Source organism: Rattus norvegicus, chromosome X (genome assembly GCF_036323735.1).
Source record: "Rattus norvegicus strain BN/NHsdMcwi chromosome X, GRCr8, whole genome shotgun sequence".
NCBI lineage: Eukaryota > Metazoa > Chordata > Mammalia > Rodentia > Muridae > Rattus > Rattus norvegicus.
The window spans coordinates 39180358-39204793 of NC_086039.1; the positions used below are offsets into that span (position 1 = coordinate 39180358).

Consider the following 24436-nt stretch of genomic DNA (forward strand, 5'->3'; position numbering starts at 1 on the left):
TTCTAAGATTCCTTCAACGGGGGTCCCGTTCTCAGTTCAGTGGTTTGCTGCTGGCATTCGCCTATGTATTTGTTGTATTCTGGGTGTGTCTCTCAGGAGCGATCTACATCCGGTTCCTGTCGGCCTGCACTTCTTTGCTTCATCCATCTTATCTAGTTTGGTGGCTGTATATGTATGGGTGGGGTAGCTTTTTATGTGGTATAGCTGCCTTTGTTTCATCTGAGCACCTAATCCCTCATCCATACACCTGGAGGAACCCCAATAAACTTACTGGTTCACCAAACCAGACTTGGGTTTCTGTCACTGTTCATGTCTCTTCAAGAAAATTACATTACAGATACCAAAAAGTCAAGTCTGGGTGTCCCAATCCTTGACAGAAACGGCCATTATTTCCACTCCAACTATCTGAATGGCAAACTGCTATGTGAAAGTCTTACCAATTATATCATAATGAGGTATTTCTTTACTTAGCCAACTGCTTGCTCAGTGCCACCTACCCATTCTCTGAAGTTCATCATGTTCTATGGACCAACCACCAATGAAGCTACAGCTGGCTCCACTTGGCACTGACAACTGAGGAATTTTTAATCAATCTGACAGAGAAAGAACGCTTATATAGAAATCAATTGGCTTTTTGTTCTCTCTACCTAGTTTCAGGTTTTATAATCTGAGTAGGTTTCAGGGAGTTTCTTTACTGAGATTACAAAAACAAAACACCAGCAAGTCATCAGACTCTTCAGTGAAAATGTATTAACATTAGACAAAATGTACACATTATGCAAATGAGGCATCACGTGATCACAATTGTGTTGAGAGGTACAATGGAGCTCAATGAAATAGACACCCAGGAAAATAAAGTGTTAAGAAAAATAGCCAGGTATGTTTTAGATGTCAGACTATGCTATCTTTTGTGTGTTTGTCATAAAAGATTTATCTCCTTAAGTATTCATCAAGGTCAATGGCACAGCATTCTTAGAGGTATGTATTTTATTTAGATTATATCACATAAACATACATAGTTTGTTAGACTAATACATTCTTCAACTGTACCAGCTTTAAGACTTCTTTGTATCTTCTGTTTGTAAATCTCAGAATTAAGGATCTTTTCAAAAGCTTTAAGGTACAAGTCAAAACAAAAAGTTCCAAAGAAAAAGTCATTTTTAATAGTAAAGCTACATTTCACCACAAGAAATGAAAATTTAAATATAGCATATGGCATACACGGAGTTATACATTCTAGTGTCATTTTTCCTTGTTCAGACTTTTTAATGTTTAAAGCCTATTAAAGTGACATACTGGAACCAACTTGGGCCCCCTTTCAAAGCACTGACTCCTTTTTATTACAGTTAGTTAAACACAGGAGCAAAAAGAAAATACCAAGTCTAATAGAAAAACAACAGCAAAACCATGAAAATAACCACCTGTATGTTACTTGATTCATTCAGCTGAAAAGCCATTCAATGGTTTGGAGTGACAATTCGGGGGTTTTAAGGGTATGACATGAAAGCATCATTGCTAGATTTGAGTTCCCATAAGGGAAAAGAAATAATTGCCACTATTTAATTATTTATTCAACTAAACATTTCTTCAATCCCTAAACAGTAAAGGAGGGTAATGTTCTGCAGATGATGAAGCTTAATAATAAAATAACAGAAACCTGAGATGGAGAGAAAGTAGCTAGATTTCCCCCACCCCATACTCACACACTCTCTCGCTCGCACTTGCGCTCTCACTCACACTCACACTCACTCTCTCTCTCTCTCTCTCTCTCTCTCTCTCTCTGGCACGCGAATGTGCACGTGCATGCACACGCACACACAAAGACACAAAGACAGGGAGATAAGCAGCCCAGGTTGAGTAGTGCACGTTTAACTAGAGTATGGGTAAATAGAAGATTTTTATAGGGAGAGACATCTAAATGTCCCTGTGCTCCAACTCTGGAAACTTGAGTGTCCTAAAGTCGGGTTCCCAGACAGCATTACACAGGTTACAATAGTAGAGAAGGTCAAGAAAGTGCTTTAGCAGCAGCTGAAGCTCATAAGTAGAACCATAAAATGAAACTTTGCTAAAGCCCCACAAAGCAAAAATCTCAAGGTTTCTACCAAGAGACCAGTGTTTGCCAAACTACCTAGGAATAATACAGTTACATTTTGAATCTAGCAATTTGGAATCCAGCAGTTAAGGGCAAAAGAAGCTTCTTTAGGTGGCCAGCAGCTCAGATTCAACACTGACAGCTTCATGGGCGATCCAAATACCACCTGTGTCAATTCAAAAGCAAAAACATGTAAGATTAAAGCAGACACCAACTATTTTGCATTCTTCCTTGGCTCAACAGAAATATTTCTCAATAGAAATAGTGTACAGTTTTTACAGAATAATTATTTTAGTGGGTTCAAGTGTTCCTCATATGGGACTTCTCTAAAACTGGCATATGTTTTGTTTGTTTTTTTTCTGCCCTTAAGTGAAGATCAGTTCTCCCTTCAGGAAGCAGGGCCAGTACCCAGATTCAGGAAGAATGAGGGAGGGAAGGAGGAAGAGAATACTTTCTAGTCTACATAGAGACTTCAGGCCAGTTTGGTCTATATGAGACTCTCTCAAAAAATTAAAAGTAGCCTTTCATGATTTTCCTATTTTGTGTTTAAGGAATGCAGGAACTTTCCAGAGAATTGACTGAAGGAGGCTCTAGAGCCCAGTGTCTATACTAAAGACTCTATAGGCAAAGACTAGAAATATGTACACAAAATACAACTTTGTGGCCTTTCCACCCTATTATTGTATTTGATTTTTTTAAAAAAATTAGACTTCAGTTTAGGCATCAAATTTTTATTAGAAGAACACAGCACCATAAAAAAACATGGTGGACTTCTGAGAATCTAAACCCCTTTTAAGACAGGAGGCCTGGGGAGGAGGCTCAGTAGGTAAGCATGCTTGCTGTGCAGGCATCAGTATGAATACAGCTCTTCAGCACCCACACAGAAGAAGGTCGTAGTCACATGCACTTGTAATCACATTGTTGGGTAAGGGGTGAGGCAGGAGGACTGTTGGAGCTCACTATTCAGGTTGCCTAGTCCCCCAAAAATGGTGAGATCCAGGTTCAGTGAGAGACCCTGTCTCAAAGGAAACAGGTGGAAAGTGACAGAGGATGACACCTTTACACAAACAAAAACGACAACCAAAAAAACATATAAAATAGCAGGAGCCATAGAAATTACTAACTTATCCACAGATTTTTTTGAACAATGTTTGCATTGTTCCAGGGGCTGGAGAGATGGCTCAGTGGTTAGGAGTGCTTACTACTCTTGGATAGGACCTGAATTTGATTCCTAGTACTCATGTCAGGAGAGTTAACTCTACACACACACATTTAAAAGCATTTTTCTTTTTTCAAGTCCTAACTTAAAGTAAACCAAATGTAAAATATAGGTGTATACAACTGGAATGAATACAACCCATATAGATCTCACATGAGAGGGACTGGTGTTGTTTAGTAGCAAAGTATAAGCTTAGCATGTAAAACACAGTGAGGGTGGGGGGAGAAAGGGAGAGGAAGAGAAACTCTAGAGGCCAAAATGTTCCTGAGTGACCATCAGAGTGCCAGTAAGGACAAAAGCTCTTTGGCAACAAAAAGGTCAGTGTTGGGAGAGAACCTTCAAGACACAAAAATAAAGTTCTTTCTTTTCTCATCTCAGCTATAATCCAAGAACTGATGGCTGCTTGGGAAACTAAGTGCTGAGGTTCCTTTCACCCTGCAGCCATTTGAGCATTCTCTTCTTGTCTCACTGTTGAACCTTCTTAACCTTTCTACCCACAGGGACATGAGCAGGACACTATATTGGGGATCCACATATAAAGTAATTATTTAGACTCCTTCTCAATGTCTGTGCATGCTGCAATATATATTTGTGTTTGTAATTTTCACTTAAAATCAACTGTCCAAGAGGCTGGACAGTATTTATCCAATCTTACCACATCTCAGTTGGGGAGTTAAAAGATTTAGAGTGTCATTAAAAGACTGTACCTTTCATTAAAGAAATGTTTTCTTTGTCAACAGAAGGTGTTCAGCGTAGTTTCTTGCCCAGGACTGTTAAATCCTTCGATGAGGTTTTTGTTACAGTCATCAAGGCTGAGGTTTTCACTGGATTTCTTGGGGAATGCTGGAGGGCCAGTGAAATCTAAAATATCTTGAAGTGCCCGGGCATTACCAGTTCCATTTTGATCCAGAGACATCCCAGGAATCATTTCACTCACTGGTGAAAATTCTGGGATGGAGATAAGCTCTTCTTTGGAAACAGGACTAGAAGAGACAAGGGAGACAGAAAATGAGATAGACAGAGGAGAGAGGACATGAAAACTAAACATGATGTGGTAATGCACTTTCCTTTTTTTTTTTTTTTTGGTATGGTTTTGCTATACTGCTCTTATGGAAAAGTTTGAGTTAGGAAAACAAGTGAATTCACATCTGAGAAGATAGTGGACACAAGGTTCCAGTGGTTGAGGACATGTGAAGCATATGGGGCAGAGCAGTGAAAAAGAGTAAGTGCCGTGTCTGAGGGCTGAAAGGAAAATTCCGAGAAGCAATGGCCTCCAAGAGCTTTCAGGCAGGGATATTCCAAGGGCAAACAAGGGCTAAAAGTTCAAAGTGAGCAGAAAGGAGCCACTAATTCACACTGGGCCTCCAGGTGCTGCCCTTCCAGCAGTGTTGTCTATGGTGAGCTGTTTTTCCTATCTATCCCTGGCTTCAGTTTCCTTCCTCTGTATAATGGGGAGAGGAGTTATTCTTCCTCCCACTACTCCTTTGAGATGTGAAGTGACCATGCTGAGAAGAGTTAATGAAGGGCCACATGAAGCATGTGCTCGTTTAAAGTTGAGAAATTGGGGACATGAACCTGTTGTCACCCTAGGTAACTACTGACCCAATCTCACCCACTACATCCTTTCTAAAACCAGGCTCCCATTTCACCCTGACTTATCCAGGTGAAACTAGCTGAGGCATGCATTTTCTTTATTTTCTTTCTCTAGAGACTGGAGGAGTTTCACTGCTATAGTCTGTTGTAGGTCCAGCAAAGGAGCAAACCTAGGTCCAGAAGAGTAGTGGGCTAGAAATTAAGGGCCTATCTATGTAAGACTCTAGAATAATGCATATAAAATAAAGATGATTTCAGGTTCTTCTTCCTTCATGAATTCTTAGAGATGAATGGAGAAAAATCAGTAGATTTGCAGAAACTCAAAGGATCTACTTTCCTTACACCTGAGCCAAGCTAAGTCCTAGAAACTGACCTAGCATACCTTCAGGTATCTGGGCAAGCTGCCTTATTAAGGCACCTGGTCCACCTTCACCTTCCCCTTCCCCCCATTTCATTCTCTTCACTTCAGCTCCTCAAGAACTCAAGAGGAAGAAATCTGAGCATGGTAGCACATACCTGTAATGTCCTCACTTAGGAGAATTAAAAGTTCAAGGTTAGCATGAGCTACATAGTGACATCAAGGCCAGCCTGAGCTACATGAGACTCTGTCTCAAAAACACACAACTATTACCATCAACAAGGATAATAAAGAGCACCATAAGCTTACATATGGGTGGCTCCAGTAGGTACCTGTAAGGAAGAACTCAGCATATAAAACCCAGTACTTTTATGACTCCTGTCCAGTGGTGTCATGTCTTGTCCTGCCCTCAAATCCGAAAACATAAAAATAAAGCACACTTGGCTCAATATGGGGGTGTGTGGAGATATGTTGTCTTAACCCTTATATGAATGATCACCTCTGTTTTTCTCTGATGGGAGCAGAGTGGCACCAGTCACGGGGAGGCTGTGAGGTGGTGTTGGGGTATGCAGATAACCAGTTGAGGGTTGGTGGGGAGCTCTACTATCAGTCTATACAGGATTTTCTCTGTTAGTGACAGCACTGTTGGGGGCTTGGGTTTTCAATTATTTGATTAAACCCAGTGTACACGAATAGGATATTAATGATCAGTGTGTGTTACAGGCTGCTCACATCTGCTCAGAAAAAGTAGAGGGTTTGTGGTTGATGAGAAAAGGGTAGGGTCTTGATAGCTAAGAGCTCTGGTAGAACTTCTATAAAATACTGTCACACGTCCCTGACTCTAGAAAACCACCCTATTCCAACTCAGGGGGATATGAGTCGCGACCCCAGTGTACTGGTTTCTGTCGTCCCTATCAATAAACCTCTTGTTGATTGCATCAAGATCAGTCTCTCGTGAGTTCTTAGGGGGTTTCGTCATCCTGAGACTTGAGTGAGGGTCTCCCCACTTCAGGGGTCTTTAAAATTACTGTGCTACATGATGTCATCTGCAAACACACCAATTTAAAGAGACCTTAGGTTTTTAGTAACTGACAACAAGCTTTTCCCCTATTCTCATTCTGTGACAAATTTTTCTATGTAGCCCAGGCTGCCATTGAACTCTTAGTTCTCCTGTCTTAGCTTCCAGAGTGCTTGGATTACAAATACCTGACAATTCTGACCTTTAAATAAAAAATTTACTTAAAAGAGAGACTCTGTGGACACAGGAGACTATGATGGTGGCTTGGCTAAGATCTCATTTACTTGAAGGTGCACTCAGAAAGCCTCAGAAAGCTGCTTCTGGATCCATCTCTGCCCGAAGCTGACCCTGTGCCACAGCTCTCTGTACCCAGATCCTGCCAGGAGAGAGCTGGTCTCTCAGAGGTGCTCACACACCTGAGAGAGCACAGGTGAGACCACCACTTCTGCTCCAAGGGACCAGGCCCTGAGCCCTCAGGACACAGGAATCAAGGAGCAGTCTGGAAAAGGATCCTTTTGATTTCTGTCTGCACCCCCAACTAATCCTGTGCCACAGCTCCCTGTACCCAGATCCTGCCAGGAGAGAGCTAGTCTTCCAGGAGTGCGGACACAGAGGCTTAAAGGAAGGTCAAGCCACTGTCAATGAAAGCAAAACCAGCTTACACCAGAGATGACCAGATGGTGAGAGGCAAGCACAAGAACCTAAGCAACAGAAACCAAAACTACTCGGCATCATCAGAGCCCGGTTCTCCATCACAGCTAATACTGGATATCCCAACACACCAGAAAAACAAGATTCTGATCTCGGGCTGGAGAGATGGCTCAGCGGTTAAGAGCACCGACTGCTCTTCCAGAGGTCCTGAGTTCAATTCCCAGCAACCACATGGTGGCTCACAACCATCTGTAATGAGATCTGATGCCCTTCTGGTGTGTCTGAAGACAGCTACAGTGCACTCACATACATAAAATAAATAAATAAATATTTTAAAAATCGCATCTCATGATGATGTTAATGGACTTTAAGAAGGAAATAAATAATTCCCTTAAAGAAATACAGTACAATACAGGTAAACAGGTAGAATCCCTTAAAGAGGAAACACAAAAATCCCTTAAAAGATTTACAGGAAAACACAACCAAACAGGTGAACAAAACCAGTCAGAATCTAAAAATGGAAGTAGAAAAAATAAAGAATTCACAAAGGGAGACAACCCCAGAGATAGAAAACCTAGGAAAGAGATCAGGAGTCATACATAGATGCAAGCGTCACCAATAGAATACAAGACATAGAGGAAAGAATCTCAGGGGCAGAAGATACCATACAAAACATTCACATGACAGTCAAAGAAAATGTTAAATGCAAAATGATCCTAACCCGAATCATCCAGGAAATCCGGACTCAATGAGAAGATCAAACCTAAGGATGATAGGTATAGAAGAGAGTGAAGCCTCCTAACTAAAAGGACCAGTAAATATCTTCAACAAAATCATAGAAGAAAACTTCACTAACCTAAAGAAAGAGATGCCCATAAACATACAAGAAGCCTACAGAACTCCAAATAGATTGGACCAGAAAAGAAACTCCTCCCATTGCATAATAGTCAAAACACCAAATGCACAAAATAAAGAAAGAATATTAAAAGCAGTAAGGGAAAAAGGTCAAGTAACATATAAAGGCAGATCTATCAGAGTTACACCAGACTTCTCACCAGAGACTATGAAAGCCAGAAGATCCTGGGCAGATGTCATGAAGACCTAAGAGAACACAAATGCCAGCCCAGGTTACTGTATCCAGCTAAACTCTCAATTAACACAAAACCAAATTTACACAATATCTTTCTAAAAATCCAGCCCTACAAAGGATAATAGATGGAAAACTCCAACACAAGGAGAGAAACTATGCTGTACAAAAATCAAGAATGTAATCTCCTTGCAACAAAACCAAAAGAAGATTGTCACACAAACATAATTTCACCTCTAACAACAAAATAACAGGAAACAACAATCACTATTCCTTAATATCTCTCAACATCAATGGACTCAATTCCCCAATAATAAGACATTGACTAACAGACTGGGTACTTAAAATAGGACCCAGCCTTTTGCTGCATACAGGAAACACACCTCAGGGACAAAGACAGTTATTTCCTCTGAGTAAAAGTCTGGGAAAAATTTTTCCAAGCAAATGGTCCCAAGAAACAAGCTGGAGTAGCCATTCTAATATCGAATAATGTCAACTTTAAACCGAAAGTTATCAAAAACAATAAAGCAGGACACTTTATACTCGTCAAACAAAAAAAATCCACCAAGATGAACTCTCAATTCTGAATATCTATGCTCCTAATTCAAGGGCACCTACATACATAAAAGAAACTTTCCTAAACCTCAACGCACACATTGCACCTCACACAATAATAGTGGGAAACTTCAATATCCTACTCGAATCAATTGACAGATCATGGAAACAGAAACTAAACAGAGACACAGAAACTAACAGAATTTATGAACCAAATGGATTTAACAGATATCTATAAAACATTTTCATCCTAAAAAAAAAAAGAATATACTTTCTCAGCACCTCATGGTACCTTCTCCTAAACTGACCATATAATCGGTCACTGAACAGGTCTCAACAGATACAAGAAGACTGAAATAATCCCATGCATCCTATCGGATCACCTCAGACTAAGGCTGGTCTTCAATAACAACAAAAACGACAGAAAGCCCATATACACATGGAAGCTGAACAATGCTCTACTCGATGACAATTTAGTCAAGGAAGAAATAAAGAAAGAAATTAAAGACTTCTTAGAATTTAATGAAAATGAAGGTACAACATTCTCAAACTTATGGGACACAATGAAAGCAGTGCTAAGAGGAAAACACATAGCTCTGAGGGCCTGCAGAAAGAAACAGGAGAGAGCATATGTCAACAGCTTGACAGCACACCTGAAAGCTCTAGAACAAAAAGAAGCAAATACACCCAGGAGGAGTAGACAGCAGGAAACAATCAAACTCAGAGCTGAAATCAACCAAGTAGAAACAAAAAGAACTATACAAAGAATCAACAAAACCAGGAGAAAAATCAACACGATAGATAAACCCTTAGCCAGACTAAACAGAAGGCACAGAGAGTAACCAAATTAACAAAAATCAGAAATGAAAAGGGAGACATAACAACAGAATCTGAGGAAATTTAAAAGAACATTAGATCGTACTACAAAAGTCTATACTCAACAAAACTGGAAAAATCTGGATGAAATGGACAATTTTCTAGACAGATATCAGGCACCAAAGTTAAATCAGGATCAGATAAACCATCTAAACAGTCCCATAACTCTTAAAGTAATAGAAGCAGTTATTAAAAGTTTCCCAACTAAAAGTAGACCAGGGCCAGATGGGTCTAGTGCAGAACTCTATCGGACCTTCATAGAAGACCTCATACCAATATTATCCAAACTATTCCACAAAATTGAAACAGATGGAGCACTACTGAATTCCTTCTATGAAGCCACAATTACTTTTATACCTAAACCACAAAAAGACCCAACAAAGAAAGAGAACTTCAGACCATTTTCCCTTATGAATATCGACGAAAAATACTCAATAAACTTCTGGCAAACCGAATCCAAGAGCACATCAAAACAATCATCCACCATGATCAAGTAGGCTTCATCTCAGGCATGCAGGGATGGTTTAATATACGGAAAACCATCAACGTGATCCATTATATAAACAAACTGAAAGAACAAAACCACATGATCATTTCATTAGATGCTGAGAAAGCATTTGACAAAATTCAACACCCCTTCATGATAAAAGTCCTGGAAAGAATAGGAATTCAAGGCCCATACCTAAACATAGTAAAAGCCATATACAGCAAACCAGTTGCTAACATTAAACTAAATGGAGAGAAACTTGAAGCAATCCCACTAAAATCAGGGACTAGACAAGGCTGCCCACTCTCTCCCTACTTATTCAGTATGGTACTCGAAGTCCTAGCCAGAGCAATCAGACAGCAAAAAGGAGGTCAAAGGGATACAAATTGGAAAAGAAGAAGTCAAAATATCACTATTTGCACGTGATGTGATAGGATACTTAAGTGACCCCAAAAGTTCCACCAGAGAACTACTAAGCCTGAGAAACAACTTCATCAAAATGGCTGGGTATAAAATTAATTCAAACAAATCAGTAGCCTTCCACTACTTGAAGGGTAAACAGGCTGAGAAAGAAATTAGGGAAATGACATCCTTCACAATAGTCACAAATAATATAAAATACCTTGGTGTTACTCTACCCAAGCAAATGAAAGATCTCTATGACAAGATCTTCAAGTCACTGAAGAACGAAATCGAAGAAGATCACAGAAGATGGAAAGATCTCCCATGCTCATAGTTTGGCAGGATTAATATGGTAAAAATGGCCATCTTGCCGAAAGCACTCTACAAATTCAATGCAATTCCCATCAAAATTTTAAGTCAATTCTTAACAGTTAGAAAGAGCAATTTACAAATTCAGTTGGAATAACAAAAAACCCAGGATAGCAAAAACTATTCCCAACAATAAAAGAAATTCTGGAGGAATCACCATCCCTGACCTCAAGCAGTATTACAGAGTGATAAAACCTGAATGGGATTGGTACAGAGACAGGCAAGTAGATTAATGGAATAGAAATGAAGACCCAGAAATGAACTCACACACTTATGGTCACTTGATCTTTGACAAAGGAGCTGAAAACATCAAGTGGAAAAAAGACAGCATTTTTCAACAAATGTTGCTGGTTCAACTGGAGGTCAGCATGTAGAAGAGTGCAAATCGACCCATTCTTATCTCCTTGTACAGAGGTCAAGTCCTAAGGGATCAAGAACCTCCACATAAAACCAGATACACTTAAACTAATAGAAGTGGGGAAGCATCTTGAACACATGGGCACTGGAGAAAATTTCCTGAACAGAACACCAATGGTTTATGCTCTAAGATCAAGAATTAACAAATGGGATCTCATAAAACTGCAAAGCTTCTGTAAGGCAAAGGACACTGTGGTTAGGACAACACGGCAACCAACAGATTGGGAAAAGATCTTTACCAATCCTACAACTGATAGAGAGCTAATATCCAATATATACAAAGAACTCAAGAAGTTAGACTCCAGAGAGTCAAATAACACTATTAAAAATGGGGTACAGAGCTAAACAATGAATTCTCAGTTAAGGAATATCAAATGGCTAAGAAGTACCTAAAGAAATGTTCAACATCCTTAGTCATCAGGGAAATCCAAATCAAAACAACCCTGAGATTCTATGTCACATCAGTCAGATGGCTATGATCAAAAACTCAGATCACAACAGATGCTGGCAGGATGTGGAGAAAGAGGAACACTCCTCCATTGTTGGTGGGATTGCAGACTGGTACAACCATTCTGGAAATCAGTCTGGAGGTTCCTCAGAAAATTGGACATTGAACTGCCTGAGGACATAGCTATACCTCTCTTGGGCATATACCCAAAAGATGCCCCAACATATAACAAAGACACATGCTCCACTATGTTCACAGAAGAACTTATTTATAATAGCTAGAAGCTGGAAAGAACCCAGATGCCCTTCAACAGAGAAATGGAAACAGAAATGGTGGTGCATCTACACAATGGCATAGTACACAGGTGTCAAAAACAATGAGTTTATGAAAGTCATAGGCAAATGAATGGAACTAGAAAATATCATCCTGAGTGAGGTAACCCAGTCACAAAAAAACACACATGATATGCACTCACTGATAAGTGGATATTAGCCCAAATGCTTGAATTACCCAAGATACAATCCACAGACCATATGAAGCTCAAGAAGTAGAAAGACCAAAGTGTGGGTGCTTCAGTCCTTATTAGAAGGGGGAACAAAAATATCTACAGGAGGAAATACAAAGACAAAGAGTGGAGCAGAGACTGAAGGCAAGGCCATCCAGAGACTGCCCCACGTGGGGATCCAGCCCATATGCATAACAGTTACCAAACACAGACAATGTTGCTGATGTCAAGAAGTGCACGCTGACAGGAGCCTTATATAGCTGTCTCCATGTCAGAGCATGACAAATACAGAGGTGATTGCTAGCAGCCAACCATTGAACTGAGAACGGGTTCTCCGTTGCAGGAATTAGAGAAAGGATTGAAGGAGCTGAAGGGGCTTGCAACCCCATAAGAACGACAGTACCAACCAACAAGAGCTCTCAGGGACTAAACCACTACCCAAAGGGTACACATGGAGGGACCCAAGGCTCCAGCTGCGTATGTAGCAGAGGATGGCCTTTTTGGACATCAATGGGAGGAGAAATCCTTGGTCCTGTCATGGCTTGATGCCCCAGTGTAGGGGAATGTCATGGAGGGGAGGTAGGAAGGAGTGGGTGGGTGGGTGGGTGAGAGAGTACCCTTAGAGAAGCAGGGGTAGGTGGGATGGGATAGCAGGTTTTTGGAGGGGAAACTGGGAAAGGGGATAACATTTAAAATGTAAATAAAAAAGAAAAAAATTCATAGCTGTTATCCTTGTTTTTGTCAACTTTAACTGAGAGGAGAGAGGAACCACTATGGTCACAATTACTCATGCATCAGTCAACCTGTAGTGCCTGGCCAACACTGAATGACATATATAAATACACACACACACACACACACACACACACACATATACATATATATACATACATACACACACGCACACACTCTCATAAAAATGATTGCCTGGTGGAAAGCCAACCTCGAGATATCCTGTTGAGATTGAGAACCCATCTTTCCTTTGTGCTTTCCCTACCTCCACAGTCCTCCTTCAGAACATTATATGCCACTAAAACCCTGTCACTGGTTTTTCTTCTAGGATGCCAAACCTGAGATACTTATATTACACCAGTGACAGCTTTCCTGTATCAACAAGACCTGCTTTCAAGGTAATTCATTACAGATGAGGAAGATGAGTGAAAGGATACAATAAGAAAGGTATATTGTAAAGAAATAACTAAAAGAAATGAAAAAGTGAAAAAGGATGGAGTAATTGGGAAGGACTGGCAAAGAGATTGAGCTTCACTGCAACATAAATGAACATACCTCACATCCATAGATTGAACTTCTTCAGTTGAATCATCCAGACTGTTTGACTTCCCATCAAGGACATCCGGATGAACAGGTCCCCCAACTGGTTTAAGACCATTAGAGAAAATGTCTTGGGGGAAGGTTTCTGGAGCAGCACGCTCTGAGACATTTACTTTCTGGCAGGTGTTCAACACATTGATTTCTGAGCAAGAAAACAAAGTCTTCAGATGATCATAATGTTCAAATTTAATAAGGCAACAAAAAACATAATAAGGCAATTATTCTCATCTTTTCTTTCACCAGTAATACAGTAGTTAGTTATTTGTTTGTTTGTTTGTTTATTTAATTTTTGTGGAAAGAGCTACCAGTAACTCCATGTAGAGAGCTTCACATAGTCTCGAGAAGAGAGTATGATCGTACTATCCGTGACTGCAGGGCCTCAGTTTAAGAGACAATCCAGGTCTTAGTAATATCTGATGCCAAGGACCCTGGAAAGCATCCTGGGCCAACCATCAGTTATTAGAGCAGCTAAAGAAGGCAGTGGGTTTCCAAATGGAGTCAACAGCCTTTGTGCTGAAAAGATGTCTCAGGAAGAAAAAGTGCTAGCAGCCGCTGCCTTGGGCCCAGCTGAACCACCCTGACCTTCAGCAGGAAGGTTCACTAGTCCTCATTAACTAAAGGATCCAAACACCAGACCTCACACTCACCTATTTTGTTGGGGACAACTGGTTTTATCTTATTTTCGACATCTGGAAGAGGCTGAATCTCCACTTTGGGGTCTTCCTTCTGGAAACAAACACAAGGTGGATGACTTGGAAAGAAGGGAGAGGGAGAAAGAGGAAAAGTATCTAATAAAGAAATAAGTATAAAAAAGAAATTTTTTTAAAAAATGAAGTTATTGGCAATGACTGAGGAAGAAATCAAAAGGTGACATAAGGATGAAAGACTGACATAAAGAAAAAACAAATACTTTTTTGAAAGCACCAGGGAGTATTTAGAGCCCTTGTGGGCCATAGCAGGAAGTGGTTCTTTGAAGGTCTGTGTATCTCTTAATTATTATGTCACCTTTTCCTTCAACTACTCTGTCTTTCCTTGCACTACCACCCCACTGCTCTGAGGGAATCTTTTACCTCTGAAACTCCTCTTTCCTTTAAGGTCTCAGTTCCTTCCTGAGTCCCACCTTGACCAGAACAGGAAAAGTCTGTTTTCTATTAATTTGTCTCCAACCTTCAACCTCACTAAATGTATCCTGCTGTCCTTCGCTCATGACATAATGGCCATCTGAATTCCTACCTTCACTTCTAGAGACGCATCACTCTTCCTTGTTCTCTTCATGATTTCATCTATTCTCTGGGGGGAAAAGTAAGAGGCCTCTAAGAATAAAATTATATAAAAAAGAAATTGGCTCCATATGCACTTTCATATCTCTCAGAAAAGTTGTAAAAAATGTCAGCAGACAAAAAGTAGCAGAGAAATGTTTCCCATTGGTGCTGCGGAGGACTTACTGCCACTGCTACAAACAAAGAAGAGCACTAATACAGATAGATCTACAATTAACATCCAATTTGTACACCAGCTTTCTTTCTTCTCCTTAAATTAACAAATTACTGTCTGCCATTCAAGAGGACGATGCAATAGAAAGCTAAGGTGACCAGTAGCTCAGAAAGGGTCCCAGATCTCTTAGCTCCTACACCTAGAGCCATACAAAGCCCACACTGGGCCACAACAAAAATGGGTCTGCATTATCAGTCTCCTTAAACCCAACCTGATACATAAGTGTGTTAAATTTAAAAGAAATAACATTTTCAATAGAAAGACAAACACTGCTTAATTAGATTCAGATTGCAAGTCCTGACTAAACTATATGTTTACAAAGGACACTCATAAATAAATCCTGTCTCGAAACACAGAAAAAGAACTAAGAAAGGAATCTCATGATAAAATAGTCAATTCAAAAAGAAAATGTAACTACATTTTTTAATAATAGGGCTTCAACATTCTTATTCTCTCCCTCTCTCTGTATGTGTGTGCTTATATGTGTGTGTGTGTCTGTGTGTGTGTATGTGTAACAAAACTGACAGAAATGAAAGGCAAAATGGAAAAATTCAAAATCACAAAAAGACCTCTATTGTTTTGAGAGCTGAGGGTTAATCAAATGACCACATCAACAAGCACTCATACTACTGCGCTACATCCCCAGCCCACTAATGGAGCTTTCTTTTTTTAATTTATTTTATTTTATTTTTTATTAACTTGAGTATTTCTTATTTACATTTCGAATGTTATTCCCTTTCCCGGTTTCCGGGCAAACATCCCCCTAATCCCTCCCCCTCCCCTTCTTTATGGGTGTTCCCCTCCCCATCCTCCCCCCATTGCCGCCCTCCCCCCAACACTCTAGTTCACTGGGGGTTCAGTCTTGGCAGGACAAGGGCTTCCCCTTCCACTGGTGCTCTTACTAGGATATTCATTGCTACCTATGAGGTCAGAGTCCAGGGTCAGTCCATGTATAGTCTGGGTAGTGGCTTAGTCCCTGGAAGCTCTGGTTGCTTGGCATTGTTGTTCATATGGGGTCTCGAGCCCCTTCAAGCTCTTCCAGTTCTTTCTCTGATTCCTTCAACGGGGGTCCTATTCTCAGTTCAGTGGTTTGCTGCTGGCATTCACCTCTGTGTTTGCTGTATTCTGGCTGTGTCTCTCAGGAGAGATCTACATCCGGCTCCTGTCGGTCTGCACTTCTTTGCTTCATCCATCTTGTCTAATTGGGTGGCTGTATATGTATGGGCCACATGTGGGGCAGGCTCTGAATGGGTGTTCCTTCTGTGTCTGTTTTAATCTTTGCCTCTCTATTCCCTGCCAAGGGTATTCTTGTTCCCCCTTTTAAAGAAGGAGTGAAGCATCCACATTTTGATCTAATGGAGCTTGCTAACCACTCCTTTTTCAATAACCAATAAAATATGATGACAGAAAAAACATAATAAAGATATAGACTGATCACTTCCTGTTTCTGTCCTCACCTTAAGTCCTCCTGATCACTCCACTCTTACCTTCTTCCTCTCCAGTCGTTCCTGCTCAATCTGCAGCATGATCTGTTCTCTTTCTAAACGCATCTGTTTAGCGGCATCCTGCGCCTTTGCTTCTGCTGCTTCTTTCTGAAAGAAATAAAGCAAGACACAGGCTTTAGTAAGGTAAGAACCAGTGGAGTGGTTCCCTGAGCTCTGCACATGTGCCTTCCTCCCATCATCTTCCTCAAAGTCAACATTTCAATATTTAATGTACAGTTAGGCAACATACTTCTGACACCGCAGGTAAGGCTGGACAAGGTGCATATACTCTCACCCCACCATAAAAACCACCTGTAGATAGTTTTCACAGATGGTGAACGGCTCTGTGTTTGTGGGCAAGCTCTGGCCAGGAATTGTGCATACAGGCAGACACTTCCAGGAGTTATTTCCTCTAAAAGCAGTATTCTACAATGTGGTGTTTTGAATAGGTTTTGCCCCACACCTACTCATGTATTTGAATGCTTGGCACACAGGAGTGGTGCTATTAGGGGGTGTGGCCTTGTTGGAGGAAGTAGATCACTCAGAAGGGCTTGGGGTCTCCTAGTGCTTCATCAGAGCCTCCTCTTGGCAGCCTGTGGAAGTCAAGTCTCCTTTTGGATGCCTTTGATTAAGATTCAGAACTCCCAGCTCCTTCTCCAACACCATGTCTGTCTGCAGGCTGCCATACTTCCCGCATACTTTCAGTATTTTAAAACTAATACAAAAAACTTGCATAGTGGACTGAACCTCTGAAACTCTAAGCCAGTCCCAATTTAATAATAAAACACTATAATGTTTTCTTTTGTAAAAGTTGCCCTGGTTATGGGATCTCTTCACAGACACCATAAAACTCCAACTAAGACACAGTAGTGTTAGTAAATTGCTCAGTTTCCTTACTCCTCAGGGAGAAAATTCTAAGTCATTACCATTAGTCTCAGGGGTTCCAATGGCACTAAGCTCCAGTTATCCACAATAACTTATTCATTGGTTTACTGATTTTCCTTATTCTCACACCAGATTCAAGAAATTTTCTACAAATAAACCATTGGAACCCAGATTCTTATTCCAATGTCTGCCTCTAGTAGAGAAATCCAAACTGACATGGACCACATTATTGACTTCACTTTACAGGAGTTACATTTACTAGCCAGTACAAGGAGTTTAAGAAAATCCTTTAAGTTATTATTATGAGGCATTCAAATTGAACAGATTTTACCTAATATTAATGCCACTGAATAACAAGAAAAACCTGAGACCTCAGCTTGTATCTGCTTTTCAATCATGGCTTTTTCCTTCTTTTCTTTTTCTTGTTTTTCCTTTTCTTGCTCCTCTTTTGACAACAGCTCCTCCTCAGCCTTCTCTTTTGCCTTCTCTTCTGCCTTTCTTTTCTCTTCTTCCTCCTGCTGCTTCTTTTCTTCTTCTTGTTTTTCTATGCGCAGCCTTTCCTCTTCTGCCTTTCTTTTCAATTCCTCTTTTTCCAGCCTTTTGAGAAAAAAAATAAGAGGATGATACACTCCAAAGGCAAACTGCCAATGGACCACGTGCTGGTCATGGCAGGTAGAGCTCGACATAGTTATACACACACCCTCATTCTCTCTAAGATTAAAAGAAAGTGAGTGAGTGAGTGAGCAAGGGAGTGAGAGCAAGAGAGTGAGAGCGAGAGCTGGATAGAACTGAGAGGTAGAGTGTGCGAGAGAGATTGAGACTGTTATAGTAGTATCCCTATGGTCCTGCATCTCCTTAAACCTCATTATCACTCAGTGATCCCACATACCTACCAGCTTCTGCTTATCTTTTCCTTGGTATATTCAGGGAATTCCATCCTCAACTTCTTACTACTGAAAAGATTTCCTTTTACCGCCCTTAAAAGTATTTTAAAGCTAGCACACACACAAAAAAAGGCCTAGTTTTCCATGGAAAATAGGAAACCGCTATTTTCTCCAAGTATGAAACTTCTCACTTTAAGAGCCACTTTATCTTCCCTTATCAGCTCCACACCATAGGCCACCCCTAGCCCACTGCAATTGTCATTGTCACTAACCTACCTACATGCTCTAGTTTCTCTTCTAGACTTCGAAAAACCTTCGAACAGTTGTCATTCTCTTGATTTTTGTTACCATACTCATCCTACCCAGTTTTGCTTCTCTACCAAGTAGAAAGTGTCATCATTCAGCAGTTAATGGATATGCCTTGCCTTGGTCATGGGGTACTAGCAAGATTCTTCATGCAGTGGACTCTATCTCTTAACCTCTAGCACTTCACATTTTATGTTCCTCATTGTCACAGTTGGCCCACGCTATTGGTGTGCTGGACAGGCCTTGAATTGTTTAGTCTTGTAGATGAGTGTGTGGGCTTTGCTGTTCGATATTCCTGTGTTTTCGGATTTCATTTTAAAAGCTTCACCTTCACCATCAATCTTTGATTTGATTTTAGCCCATCCTTCTGCCTCTTTGGTGACATTCCCTGCTGAGCACTGTACAAACAACTTCCATCCTTTTCCTTCCATCAGGATCTCCCCAGGCTTCTGGTTCCTGTGACCACAGAGAGGCTGCTCTGCTCCCCAATTCCCACCATGCGTGGTCCTTAGGATCACTCATGTCCTTCCCTGGTTTCCTAGACTGGCTAGAGAAAGGCACAAACAAAGCTGATTGGTCTTGTGCTCTTTAGTCCTGTCTCTTGGACTCTATGTGCACAACTACCTTTTTGTCAACCTTTATCCTCATTCTAGTTGACAGTATTACCACTACTTTTCAGAGAAAATTGGGACTACTTCATCCTGCTTCTCTACTTCACTCATTCATTCACTCTATTAGTACTGAGAATGTTTCCTGTCTGTTCTGCCTAATGTGTAAATGACTGTAAATTCTACCAGTAACTCGTGCAATTCATGGCATACCTTCCCATTGCTCTGACATCTTCTGCTAGATTCCATTCCTTCCAATGCCAGTTTTGCCATTCTATATTTAACTTTCCATTAGCTTCAAAAAGACTCAAGTCTTAGGCATCCCACTCCACCTTCCTAAATTCTCTCCCACCTGCCTTTCTTCTGCTCTATGACAACACTCTTACCTCTTTCAGGCTGCTTCTTGTCTTTGTACCTTCTCAATAATTTAACTCCAAAAAAATCTGTTCATTGCCTAATCCCAAGACCATTCTCAGCCTCAATATGTCTTGCAATAGCCTGATAACACTGACTTTCCTTCCCGTGAGGGCCTCTTACACAGCCCCTGGCCACCTGAGGTTGTGGTATCATTTCTCTCCTGCCTGTAACCTACCTTGCTACTACCCATTGGAAGGCTAGTGCCTGCCCTAGTTTACACCCAAAACACCTGCCACCTAGAAACTTAGCTAGTGAGAAGCCAGGTGTAAACAGAACTGTGAAACTCTGCCTGCAATTTCAGGTCTGTGTTCTCATTTGGACAATGACTCCAGGTTGGATATGAGGCCTGGTCATAAGAAGCTTTATTTCAATATGGGCCCCTAGCAGCCATTTCAGCTTCTACATGTAATTTATTTTATAATCCCACGAAGTTCTTATCTTCACTAGACTGGACCTAGGGTATAAGGATGCTTGCCCTAACTCCAAGAATCCAACTGTATATCTTAGCCCATCCCCAGGCCCAGAGGCTGGGACTGCTTTGTGGATTTCTAAGAGCACTGGTGTCACAGCCATCTGTAACTGGATCATGTTTTTACTCTCTTAGGGCCTTGTTGCCAGATTAGTCTAGTAAGCCTTTTCTTTAAAGAAAGTCTCCCAGATTCATGACTTGGACAAATATTTGCCTCAACAGCTAGTGACAATAACTGGGCTTTCCAGAGTTTAGCACAAGTATCTTTATTTTTTATTTATTTTTTTGCTACATTTTCTCAACTTGCAGTCACATTTCTGTGACTTTAGTTATTGACACTAAAGAAAACAGATGTGAAGATGGTCCTGTTCCAAGAGATGTCCGCTATTTCCAGCCTCAGGCTGTTTGGTACGTTGCTCTCTCACCTTTTGGGTGGTACTATCAATGCTTCTTCACATTATGGCAAAAGACGGGAAAACTGATTTGGAGTTAAGTGTATTCATCTCAATTTCATCTTGGCCTCAGGCTTCTATTTGACTTCCAACTACCTGTATGTTCTACAGGCACCTATGTTTATCTTAAAACCAGAAGGTTAGTTTTTAGCTTTTCAGACCTTTTTTTTGGCCTTTCCATGGTCTATTACTTCCTAAATACTGCAAATCAAACCTTAGCATCTCCTCTGAAATTTTCCCTTCTTTTAACTTGTCTCAGTATGCATACATCATTTTCTTCTGCCTTGACCACAAAATCTTAGCCTTTGAGTCCACTTAGCCCACTGCTGTTACTGACAGCCTTTTAGTTGAGCTTCTTCCTCTTCACTGAGCAGCAAGCAACAGTAATCAAAGACTGTACTCTGGCCTTTTTAAATGTTAGCTAGAAAAGGGAGACAACCTGTAGACAAATGAGGCTATGTTAGTCATATGAAAGCTTAGCTCAAAGGGGAAAGAGGAATAAATCAGTTCCCTCTCCAATCCAGGTCCAGAAATGCTGCAGGAGATATTCAACCTGCATGTTGAGAAAGAAAGAGTCATCACATGGAAGAAGCATGAGTTCATGTGGAGGCACAACAAAAGAAAGGTTTTTGTGGTTGTGGACCTGCATACTGAAACATAGGAGGAGGTTTGCAGACTGGTCTAGACAGAGAAGGTAGAGGGCAAGGAGTAGCCGGTCCATGGTAGACTTGGTAGGATTTGATAAACCCTGTAGTCAAAAGAATCACTAACAAGGACAATCACATTTATTTAAGAAAAGTAACTCTGGAAACAGCATGGACAGCAGCTCTGGGAGATCTGGTGCTAGAGGAGCATGAATGCTAACATGAGAGCCAATGAAGACTTAACTGATAACTGATGTGATATGAAGGATGATAGAAACATTGAAAGTAGCTCTGAGATGTCAGGAATGGGGTACACAGAGTATGGAGTGCATGAAATGAACAAGAAGTCTGGGTGACATACTCTAATTTATGCCTTTAAAATGTTGAATTTGAGGTAAATATGAGACAGTAAAATATACTTGAAAATATAGGATTTGCCTTAAAGACAAATGCTAGCTAACGGCTATCTGAGATAAGGAAATGAGTTATAAAATGATGTTATATGACAATAAACAATGACATGTGGCTAATAAGGCCGTCAATTCACATATATCTAGATGTTATGGTATAATGCAATGCAGCTCTAGAGTAAATTCAGGACATAGGCGCAGATTCAGGAGTCTTCAGTGTACTGCAGCAAAGTATGGAAGGTTTACAAAACAAAGTTACGGTTACCTTCAGATATGGGTGATGAACACAAGGTAAAGGGGAAATGGACTCAGGAAGGGAAATGAGAACAAGTTCATGGCTAAGCATGAAACTGCTGCATCAACTGTCAGCCATAAATATTTTGAAGTCAGAGGAAACTGGAAGGATGTCAGAGACAATAGCCAGCAACACTGTGTGCAAGGGAGACTTGTCAGGCAAAAAGCTACTTAAGGACTAAGGGCTTGGAGTCCAGGCAACATTTACGAGAGATGCAAGAAAGACAAAAAATAAGAATAAAAAACAAGAACAAGTTCCACGGTGCCAAAGGAATCAAGAATCAAATTAAGAATTGGATAATGAAATATTTGAGGGTGTGCAGAAGTATGAAGGGTTTGAGTTGGGAAAATAAAGACAGGAGCTAATGAATTCTTTCTGCAGCTGTGCTGTGAAGGAAATGTGAAGGAGAAGACAGTAGCTGGAAGGTAAACAATCAGTTCTTAAGTACACAACAACAATCAGGTCACTCACCTGCTTAGGGGAATGTTATCTCTGTGGCTACCTTTATCAATCTGTCATTTGAAATCCCATGATTTATGACCTGTCATTTCCCTTACTTAACCTCCAGGAGCTCACCCAAACCAGCTTGAATACACCATCCAACAATAACAAACCATATTGATATTGATCAAAAGGTCGGAGTAAAAAAAAATATGAGATGTTCAGAAGAAGAAGGGATCTATCACCCAACTGTTAAAAAATAGATTGACAAACATTTAATCAGAAACCACCAAGATTTTTTTTATAAAGTTCTAAAGGATCAGGAATACATTATTATTTGTTATCTTAAATTCAGTGCTGGCTTTGTGCTATAGCATTGCTTGAATCCTGTCATGTTCCCATTGTCTAAATGGTACAGGATTGGGCTCTGATTATCCCAAGACCACTCTTTATCTTTGTAGTGATTAAATTGACCTTGTTCATTAACGATGCATTTCCTTTCGGAACACAAAGATCAGAAAAAGTAGGACTACCAGTATCACAGAAAAGTGTTCTAGTACTATTAGCACAGTGGCTTTTAAACACTGATGAATTGCTCCAGTAGAATGAGACTAGAGCAAGCACATTTCCACTATGTTCCCCAGACACTTCTGATAAGATACTCTCCAACATTTAGAGAATCACAGCAATAACATCTTCTGTTTCAGTCTAGGTGAGGATTTCCACATAACTCATTCCCGTGAGTTGGCTCTTCTCTCTAGCCCCTTATCTCTGGGACTCTGATTGACTGACTCTCTTTCATTCCTGAATTTGAGCACAAGTTAGGATCATTTGGGAAGCAGAGTCATGATCTCTATATCCAGAATCTTCTGTCTTTCCAGGAAGACTCAATCTATCCTAAAAGTTCAAACTCTCCTTATAGTTCTACTAGAGTTGCTTCATTTCTCTATCTAAGAAGGGAAAAGAAGGTACCTGTAACATTTAGACCCTGAAAATGTGAGTTTCTAGGTCCTCAGAAAAGAACAACTCTTCATCAATAAGATGTAGAAGACAATGCAGTGTCCCAAGCCCCTTCCCTGCAGTCCATACATCTAGATATGGATTCCCAATACTGCTGTTCAGGTTTTGGCAACATAAACATTGTAAAAAGAAAAGCAAGCTATTTTTTGAATCCCACCTTTACAACAGATCACGCAAGTCTAAGTGCCTGTATACCTCTCTTGTTCTTCCTTCTCCAGCCGTTCTTGCTCCTCCTGTTCCTTCTGTAGCCGAGCCTGACGTCTCTTTTCAGCTAGGATCTTTGCAGCCTCCCCTGCATCTGTGGTGCCTGCTGTGGATTTTCCTGAGGCAGTCAGACAAATAGTAGATAGATAGATAGATAGATAGATAGATAGATAGATAGATAGATAGATAGATAGATAGATCAGAGGAAAGGAACACAGTGAGTCCACTCACACAGAAATGGACACACCACTATTTTTTTTTGGTTCTTTTTTTCGGAGCTGGGGACCGAACCCAGGGCCTTGCGCTTCCTAGGCAAGCGCTCTACCACTGAGCTAAATCCCCAACCCCACACACACCACTATTTAACTCAGCATGGTGATGGCAAACACTGCAAAAGAGTGCTAAGCAACAGAAGCTGCAATGGGCTAGTTTGACCCTAGTGTGTTCACTCCTCAGTAGTGGCAAGAAGTAGTTGAGTACAGGGCTACAAGCAAGTTCTACAATTCTACCTTATTAATGAACTCACTGCAAGACCGAGACTTTTTTTTTTTTTATTAACTTGAGTATTTCTTATATACATTTCGAGTGTTATTCCCTTTCCCGGTTTCCGGGCAAACATCCCCCTCCCCCCTCCCCTTCCTTATGGGTGTTCCCCTCCCAACCCTCCCCCCATTGCCGCCCTCCCCCCATAGACTAGTTCACTGGGGGTTCAGGCAAGACCGAGACTTTAAGGACTAAAGCTAGTGCTTTGTCATGCGGAAGTGCACATATAGGCTGTATGCGGCTCATCTTAGCATTCCTAGGAAATCTTACAGCCACAAGAAGACTCGAGGTTTAGGTTTCCTCAGGAAGAAAAAGGATTCAAAACTTATGAGCAAGCCCGAGAAAGCAGTACAAGGGGATGGGTTGTCCTAGGGAAAACCCAAAATCATGAAAGTGTGCTATGTGGATCAGAACAAAGAGAGAACCATGAGGGGAAAGCTAAGTCAAACTAGCAACACTAATAGAGAAGGT

The 24436-nt window shown here is 40.7% G+C and overlaps 1 protein-coding gene across 4 annotated transcripts in view; it reads right to left on the reverse strand.

Moving 5' to 3' along the window:
• Positions 1 to 733: 733 nt before the first annotated feature.
• Positions 734 to 24436, reverse strand: part of Map7d2 (MAP7 domain containing 2) — a 115724-nt gene continuing 92021 nt past the window's right edge. For 2 of the 4 annotated variants that reach the window (XM_039099844.2, XM_039099842.2), the window contains 7 exons: positions 23414 to 23540; positions 17644 to 17869; positions 16391 to 16495; positions 14057 to 14135; positions 13365 to 13551; positions 4019 to 4294; positions 970 to 2258 (listed from right to left, as the gene is read on the reverse strand). In XM_039099844.2, coding sequence (XP_038955772.1) covers positions 4045 to 4294; positions 13365 to 13551; positions 14057 to 14135; positions 16391 to 16495; positions 17644 to 17869; positions 23414 to 23540 — 974 coding nt within the window. In that variant the 3' untranslated portion in view covers positions 970 to 2258; positions 4019 to 4044. Of the gene's footprint in view, positions 2259 to 4018; positions 4295 to 13364; positions 13552 to 14056; positions 14136 to 14642; positions 14700 to 16390; positions 16496 to 17643; positions 17870 to 23413; positions 23541 to 24436 lie in introns of all 4 variants that reach the window. The other 2 variants (NM_001289778.2, XM_039099843.2) reach the window with 2 other exon arrangements.